Raw genomic sequence first — 9,397 nt, 5'->3', positions numbered from 1 at the left:
ACAGATTTTTTTTTTCAGTTTTGCACACCCCTGATTGAAAAATCATATCTTAGGATTCTTAAATCCGAAATTGGTAAAATTTACACCGTTGGAAAATAGACTCAAAGGGGTAAAATTTCTCAGAAGGCATATTTAGAAGATTCAGATCACAAGCCAATCAAATTCGAGCCTCAAAATGCTGTCTTAACCAGAAAAAGGCAGAGCAAGTATACGATTTCGGTTAACTTTGAAAAATCACCATAAATCCCACAGACCAAATCAGAAACTGAAATTTACACGGTTCATAGCCCTATGAATCTAGTTTAAAAAAAAATAAACGGAACTCAATTTTGATATTTCGACATCCAGATATTGTAGATTTCCCAGAACTGCTCCGTCCTGCAAAAATTTTAACAGCATTTCCCCTTGTTTTTCTTACTTTTCACCCTACAATTCAACACCAAATTCAATCCAAATCAACCACAACCTCAAATATAATTCACAAGATATTAAAAACATCTAATTAGGGTCACAATACCCTTCATATATAGTCAATTACAACACAAGGTTAATAATGCAACCGAAAACCAATTTGAAAGACAATAGGCCTAAAAGCAGGTTTGACGTGTCTCGGTGTTTCGATCGCAACCTAAGTGACGCTTATCGGATTAAGATGAATCTTATGGAATTTCGAAGCTGAGATAGGGATCTGCAACTTTGATGAAGACTACTTAGTCCAGTTCTCACCCTAACTAGGTCAAATTTACCAAAACAACCCCAGATTTTCCAGTTCGAAGTTTACTGTGGCAGTCCTGATTCATTCAGTCATATCTCAGCACATACAACTCCAATTCAAGTGATTCCAAAGCCATTTGAAAACTAAGATATAAGGCTATAATTCTTAAGAAGACATCAACAACCAAATCAGTAGTATTTCCAGTCAAAATAACCAATTACAGAAGCTGATTATCAGTTTCGGATAGAAACAGAGTAATAGGGGTATTTGGGTCTTTTCACAGGCTACGTTGTTCCGATTGAGCTGAAATTTTGTAGGAAACTCTAAAATATCATTCTATACAACTTTCATGTTTTAACCCAAGACTAATTCGGCCTCTAACTATAAGGAACAGTACCAGGCAGAATGGTTGAATTGAAACCCTAAATCCGAATTTTTCCGTTCAATGCGGAAATTTTCCGCAAACAACCACAATTTACGCATTCTAGCTTCATTCTAGATCATTTTCAACCATCATACATGGCCACACAATAGTAATCATATGAAAACAGAAAAAATCATGATTAAATAGAAAATGCACCAAATTCTACCAAAAGTCATGAAACAACACCTAAAATCATCACTTCACCTCACACATGTCAATAATTAAGCATTATTGAGTTGCAAGAAAGGTCCCTTAGTTACTCACCTTAACAACCCAAGAACAAGAGCAACTTAGCACCTTAATCCTCCAAACAACTTCACTAATCACCTCACAACCACTCACTTAAGGGTTTTTATGGAGTAAATGCAAGATTAAATGGTTGGTTTGTTGGATTAAGCAAATTTGGAGCAAGAGATTGGAGAGTTTTTCCTTTCTTTTTTGGAGCAAGAGGTTCGGGCAAGGAAGCTTTAAAATGAGGATGATTTTTGAAAATTTTTACTTAAATTGGTAAAGCAAGAAAGTTGGTCAAAATTGACTAAGTTAAGAATTAACCTCCAAGTGACACTTGTCACTCCATTTAATACATCTCTATCCTTTTGTCTCTCCAATAATAATCCATCTAGGTAACTTCTAATTATCTCTTAACATCTGATAAATTAAACTCGGTATATACAACTTAACCTAATTGACCGAATTTTATCAAACTTACCGCACTAGCGGGTCCCACGTCCGGTATACGCTCTTAATTTCTCAATAGCTAACCGATACTAGAAAAATCATCTAAAAACTATATTTACTCATAAAAATTATCTAGAAAAGTTTTCTAATAAAGAAAATGCAGAAAAGCGTGCAATTAAATAAAATAAAGTCTAGAAAATAAGAAAATCCACAGGTTCTCACAGATTTGATTGGTGGACGGAGATTGGAGTTAAGTAGTGTATTACTGGACTGGTTACTTTACTTGAAAGTTGACGGAGTGTCAACTACTACTTGATCAAGCTATGGTGGAGCTAGTTTGCAAAAGCGACTGTATCCTTTTACTTGACATGTGAATACTTAATGATTGGCTATACAAAGTGTTATTGCTCATTTTCTTGACTTGTTATGCTCGCCACTTTGATACATTCACTTAGCATAGTCTAGTTTTTAAATTTTGGCGATTGTACTCGCTCTAGTGCTCGATTAGGGTTGAATTCGTTTGGAACTCAAATCTTTTATTATATTTGGGATTGTATGAATGTTTGAAATAAAAACGAATGTATTTATACGTTCCAAGCATGAGAACTGTTATTTCATCTTTTTTTTTTAGGTTGTACCTTATTTTATTTGAAATAAGTGAGCTAGTCCTGGCGAGAGTTGGGCAGGTGGTCCGCTAAACCTTGGGATACGCCCTAGGAGGAGTGGGGTCGTTACATATGGACCAATATTCAAGTAGAGCCAAAGCACTCAAGTCCAACATAGAATATCCATTTTGGGCTAGCAATGACAGAGCACAAATAGTTAGACTACTGAGACTCTGATCGTGTCTTGGGCCTGCGGGTTCGGGGCGTGACAATTAATGTCCTTTGTTGAAATAATTTTCAGGCTGTGGATTTGGAGTGCGACAGTCAATGTCCTTCTTTGAAATAATTTTTGAGGTGACATTAAGCAGTTCCTTGTTGCATAGCAACAACTGGGTCTAATATGTCAAAAAAGAACTGTACCGCCATCTTCTCAACATCATTTGCCACCTCTAATCAATGTCCTTGAGAATCCTCGAAGTAGTGAATCTACAGTTTAAGATGCTTCCGTTTCACATAAGCATGAAAAAACGTTTTGTATCTGCATCTCCGTCTTTAAGCCATTTGACATGCACTTTCTATCTCCAAAATTGATCTCACTATTTAAAGCTAGCCGTAGGACACCTTGTGCTAATTCAATGCCATCTGAGACTTTGAAGAAGTTTTCTTCAAGAAATATCCCCTTTGTTTTGTACATCTTCCTTTGCCAACTTGACCACATCCATAATATTCCCAAGTACATTTTTATTCCATGCGCGAAGGCGTTGGTTGACATTCTTCAATTTTCTTATCAATAATATAGTTGGACGAGCAACATTAGGCATTGACCAAGCTTGTCTCACAACATCCATAAAACTAGGATGCAATACCCAAGCATTAATGAACCAAAAACTTCATGAAGCAATCTACCAGCAATTTTAAAAAAATCAACAATGAAGAATGGCTAGAAGACACTTTGCTTAAATGAACAGCTGAGTATACACAAGCTAGTCTTGATTCACTAGCAACCTTTCTAGCTTTTTCCACACCCTAACATGGCCAAAATGATTGTTACATCATGCATATTTGACCTAGAAAAACCCACGTCAACTAATGCAACCAAGTCCATAAATTGCAAAAAAAGATGCAAGTCCGAAAGTTGAAATAGCCTACTACCCAAAATTTGTAGGGGACTAGAAATAACATTAAAATCTACCACAATGAACATAGGACCCGAAACTACACTTATATTTGACAACTAATCCCACAAAACTATTTGATCCTTCTCCTCACATGCAGCATGTACAAAAATCGCTCAAAAAGGAAATGCAAGCACATTACGAGACATTTGCATAGCTACAAAATTAGATGACTGAGCTATAACCTAGAAAAATTTTAATCAAAGAAGATCCAAATCCTCACCTCTGTTTAGCTAAAGCTTGTTAGAATGTAATGTAATCTTACACACCTCTGAATTAGAGACTTCGATCATTGGCTCTCATAGAGCTAAAAGATAAAAATCATGTAAATAAAAAAATCATGTAAATGATACAATTGTTTAAGTCTAGCCATGATGACATCATTATGTACACCTTTAACATTCTAGAATATGTACTTAATCATTGAAAAAACAAAGAAAAAGTTGAAGATTGAGTTACCCTACTGATGATATTTTTGGCAAAGGGTCATCCTATGCTCTTTAGTAATCCAAACCCTGTTTCAATTTCTTTGTTCTTGACGTAAAATCTAGCAGCAAATCATCAATCCCAACTTTTTGCCATGAAAGATTTCCATTTTTAACCAGTACCCAATCAACTGTTTCTTAAAGCTGACCAGACAAATTGTGACGCCCTCACTTCTCCCTAGGGCGAACCCAAGGGTATCGGCGGAATGCCTGCTTAGCTCTCGCCAGGACTCAATACGAGACAAATTTAAACTTAAAGGTAATCAACCAATACTAAAAGTCAATATAAATAAAAGTCATTTCCTTATATAACCATTCAAGTCTTACATCGCAAGTTTCCAAAAGGTACATCAAATTTTTTCAAAAATACAAGCATCCAAAGTTGACTAAACATTTACATCCAAAATTATAATCAAAAGGTAATCAAGTCAGTTTCTCCAAAAGTCATCTCCAATCCGAATCCCTGTTAAAAAAAACAAACTACGGGGGTGAGCTAATGCTCAGTGAGGCCAATAAAAACATGCAAACACATAAGTTCAAGTAACAATAATACTTGTACAATAATATAACTGGAAAGTTCAAGTAATTCACGAATAACAATAAAGCACAATCAATAAGGATACTAGAACTCTCAGGAGCTAACTCCACACAGTTTGGCCAAGGCCTTGATCCAAATATCGTACGTTGACTCTCCGTCAACCGAGCAAGTATCAAATCCGTAGACTCCACTTTCACCAAATTTTGTCCACCGTTACACCTCCTACCGGGCCCACACGTCGAATAAAAAGGCAATACTACTCGAATATACCACGCAAGATTTCAAAAGATCAAACTTTCTAGTTTTCTCATGGTTCGCCAAACTTCTCGACCAAACCCATGTTGACTCGAGTCACAAGGTTAGCCAATGAGTTTGGGTGTCCCATACGAGTACAAGTATAATTTTGTCAATGGGGTTCACTCCAATTGACATTCAAGTTCAAGTTTAATACAAAACCAAGTTCAAGAAAGGCAAGTAACGAGTCAAACAAAGGAGAACGAGTGCGATAAAGTACACACTCGTCTCATCAAATCATGTTCACGTATACAAGCAAGATTAATCAAGTAGATACAATAATTCATACACTTGATACTCACCAAGTCAAAAGTAAGTGAACAATTAAAGTCTTTAGTTGTCCGCTCCGAGATTCCCTTCAAAATCCTCTTGAGCGCCTGAAGAAATGGTGATCAACCATCACTCACATATACTCACAACCACTTATCATTCAAGGAAGAAAGTACACTTGCTTAAAACTTAAGACAATGTCTTAAAAGAGCTTTAATCCTTCGAAATCGAGATTCAAAAGTGAGGATTTAAAGTTACAAGGGAAACTTGTATCATCCATGAAATCAAGTTTAAAACGGTCTATCAATATCGAAAGGGAATTGGGAGTTCTTTAAAAGTTCATCTCTTAAGGAATCAGAAATTTTCAGCTTTGCGCGATCATACTTGGAAAATTAGATCTTGAGTTTGGTAAGTCCAAAAATGGAAAACTTTATACTGTTGGAAAATAGATTCAAAGTACTAAAAATTCTCTGAAGACACTTTTCCAAGATTCTAACCAAAAACCGTTCAAATTTGTTGTTTCATGAAGACAGGACAGAACCAGTCTTGGTTTTTTAGCAATGTTTGAAAATTCGGCAAAATTCAGAGAAAGTGAATCAGCCTCTGAAATTTATAACACAACAAGAGTTCCAAATCAAGTTTCAAGCACAATAAGTGGAACTAAATTCGGAATTTTGAGCAACAAGATATATTAGTTTGAAGTTGGCTGATTTTCGCAACCTGTTCAGGGATTTCCAGTCACTAAGCTTCAACACAGTTTTGAAATCAGACCATATCTAACTCTACACAAGTCCAAATTGAGAATGATTTATGGCATTAGAAACTAGATTCACAATACTACAATTCATCAGAAGACATCATTTTCAAAGTCTTTTCACAAGTGAGACAAAATCGAGCCACAAGATGCAGCTTTCCAGTTGCTCTCGGGCAGACAGGCAAAACAGGTCAGTCCCATGTGCCGATTCATTACAGTTTACTCAAAATGAACTAGCAGGGGATTCTTATACCGTTTGAAATCTATGAATGTCTAGTTTGAAATGCCGCAAACAGTACTCAATTTTGATTTTTGTACAAAGAGTTATGTTCAGACAAAGTACCCCTTTCCGGCTACCCTGGTAACCATTTTCTAGATTTCAAACTTTTTCCAAAACTCAAGTTTTATATAACCATTTGAGATGATTTTTGAAAGCCAACTTCCACACACATAATAAAACATATATCAATCAGTTTAGCAACCAAATAAGCCACAAAAATTTGAGTTCAAAGCAGGACAACAAAACAGAAATTTCGGCCAGCTCACTCTCACGGTTTCTTCCAAATTTCTCTCCACTATCCAACCAATATTAAGCTATAATACACATAAATAACAAATATCAAGCAATATCCTCAAGTCAGCTACCTCATAGGTCACCTCAAGACCGTTAGCCTAGAATATAAAGCAAGATAAAAGCTTTCTCAAGTCCACTAGGCTAGAAACTTGACTAGGGTTTCAAACCCATGAAATCCAAGCTCTAATCTTAGCAAAATTTGAAAGGTTAAAGGAGAAGGAAATGGTTACCTCTCCAAACTTTTAACCCTAGTTGTAAGTGAGAGTTTCATCCAATATTTCACCAAAAAACTCCACAAAGATGCACCTTTCTTCAAGCTAGAGTGAAACTCCAAGAGTTGTGTGGTTTGGTTGAGGATTTGCAAGCAAGGTTGAAGCTAAAAGAATGGAGCTTTCTCTTCCCCTTTTCTTCCTTAGGCTCGGCCGAGAGGTTGAGGAGAGTGAGGAAGTTTTTGAGTGGTGAATCTTATGGAGGAAGATTGGGGAAAAGTAACTTTAAGTTGGTACACAAGATCAACTCTCAATAGTAACGAAATAGTATTGTGTACTACCACTTCCTCTTTTATTTGTTACACTTATACACTAATCCTCCAAAGTAATTCCTCTAACACTGTAATTACTCATACTTATGAGTCTAGTATTAAATCTTCAAATCTCCAATTAGTCGTACCGGCGCGACTTTCGAGAAACTTTCGACACGAACGCGATAAACCGAAATTCAAGAGGAAATTCATGCAATACTAGTATAATTAAATAACACTAGAGCAAATAATTATAAAAATGGCTAAATTAAGAATAAAAACATGAGTCTTCACATCCTCTCTCCCTTAAAAGAATTTTGTCCACGAAATTCATACCTTGGTTTGGAAATAGGTCTGAATATTTCTTTCGAATCTCCTCATCTACTTCTCAAGTTGCTTCCTCTATTCCGTGATTCCTCCACAGAACTTTTACCAAAGGGATCACTTATTCCTTAGTTCCTTCACTTTACGATCCAGAAGTTTCACTGGTTTCTCCGCATAGGTCAGAGCCTTGTCGATATCGATATTTTTCGGTTGCAGTACATGGGAGGGATCTGGATGATACTTCTTGAGCATAGACACATGGAAAATATTATGAATTCGAGACAAACTTGGTGGCAGTTCCAACTTAGAGGCCACGTTTTCCACACGTTGGAGAATCTTATAAGGTCCTATAAATCTAGGTTGCAACTTCTTTCCTGTTCCTGTTATCAAACTTGCTTTTAGTGGAGTGATCTTAAGGAAGACTTGATCTCCAACTGCAAACTCCAAATCCTTCTTCCAGTTATCTGCATAGCTCTTTTGACGGCTCTGAGGTGTCTGAATTTGTTGGCGTATTAACTTCGCCTTTTCGTACGCCTCATTAATCCACGGTACTACAGTTGGGTCTAAAATCTTTCTTTCACTTATTTCATTCCAACAAATAGGAGATCTATATTTTCGACCATAAAAAGCTTCGTATGGAGCCATTTGAACGGATGAATGGAAGCTATTATTGTAAGCAAATTCCACCAGTGTCAAGTACTTACTCCAACTCTCTCTAAAATCCAAAATACATGATCTCAACATGTCCTCAAGGGTCTGGATTGTCCTCTCAGATTGTCCATCAGTCTGGGGGTGGTAGGTAGTGCTAAAATTCAATTTAGTTCCTAGTATTTCTTGCATCTTCTGCCAGAATCGAGAAACAAATCGAGGGTCTCGATCAGATACAATACTTACTGGTATCCCATGTAGTCTTATAATCTCATCCAAATATAGCTTTGCTAGCTTCTTTAGGGAGTACTTCATACTAATCGGTAGAAAATAAACAGATTTGGTCAACCTATCTACTATCACCCAAACGGCGTCGTGACCTCTTTGTGTTCTTGGCAATCCAGATGCAAAATCCATGGTGATATTCTCTCATTTCCATTCGGGTATCTCCAAAGGTTGCAATAGACCAGATGATTTCTGATGTTCGGCTTTAACCTGCTGGCAAATTAAATAAGTCTGTACAAACCGAGTAATTTTTCTCTTCATGTTCTCCCACCAATACAAGCTCTTCAAGTTTTGGTACATTTAATTCCATCCAAGATGTACCGTATACTTAGAACGGTGCGTTTCTTCTAAAATTTTCCTTTTTAGCCCTTCATCCTTTGGCACTACTGTGCAATTTCGAAACCTTAGTACACCACTTACTCCCAAATTAAAATCCGACTTTTCTCCCTTTCTAACTTTCTCCAACCACTTTTGTACTTTTGAATCCTTCTCTTGTGCCTCCTTGATACAATCCAACAGAGTGGATTTCATGATCATGTTCCGAAGGATTACCTTTCTTGGTTCAAGACGAGGGTTCCAATTACTAACCTCTTCCAACAAGTGCAATTCTTTGATCATCAATCCTGCTACTCGCACTTGATGACTTAAAGTATCGGCTACCACATTAATTTTCCCTGGGTGGTAATTGATCGTACAATCATAATCCTCTAAAAACTCGACCCATCTATGTTGTCTCAAATTTAACTATTTTTGAAAAAACAAGTATTTAAAACTCTTGTGGTCGGTAAAAACTTCAAACGTCACCCCATATAAGTAAAATTAATACAGGTGCCCTTGTCAAACGTTTCTTTAAATCCTGGAAACTTTTCTCACACTTAGAGCTCCATATAAACTTTTTACTTTTCTTAGTCAATTCAGTCATGGGTCCCGCAATCTTAGAAAAATCTTTGATAAACCTCCGGTAATACCCTGCTAACTCTAAGAAATTTCGAACTTCAGTAGAATTTTCTGGTTGCTTCCACTTAGAAACTGCTTCAATTTTGGTCGGATCTACCTTAATTCCTTCTTTGGAGATTAAATGACCTAAGAAAGTCATTTCCTTCAACCA

General features: G+C 36.6%; 1 protein-coding gene across 1 annotated transcript; it reads right to left on the bottom strand.

Annotated features, from left to right (window-relative positions):
• Positions 1-7,473: 7,473 nt before the first annotated feature.
• Positions 7,474-8,001, bottom strand: LOC113700807 (uncharacterized). The gene has a single exon (XM_027221246.1). It carries the CDS (start codon positions 7,999-8,001, stop codon positions 7,474-7,476), a length of 528 nt encoding a protein of 175 aa, XP_027077047.1.
• Positions 8,002-9,397: the final 1,396 nt, after the last annotated feature.

This window comes from Coffea arabica, chromosome 7e (genome assembly GCF_036785885.1).
Source record: "Coffea arabica cultivar ET-39 chromosome 7e, Coffea Arabica ET-39 HiFi, whole genome shotgun sequence".
In the NCBI taxonomy this organism is placed as follows: domain Eukaryota; kingdom Viridiplantae; phylum Streptophyta; class Magnoliopsida; order Gentianales; family Rubiaceae; genus Coffea; species Coffea arabica.
Note: the sequence above shows the minus strand (reverse complement) of the source record. Positions and strands in the feature narration are given on the sequence as shown.

Excerpts from the sequence above, each read along its gene's own strand:
- LOC113700807 (XM_027221246.1), bottom strand. The coding sequence starts at position 8,001 with ATGGCTCCATACGAAGCTTTTTATGGTCGAAAATATAGATCTCCTATT.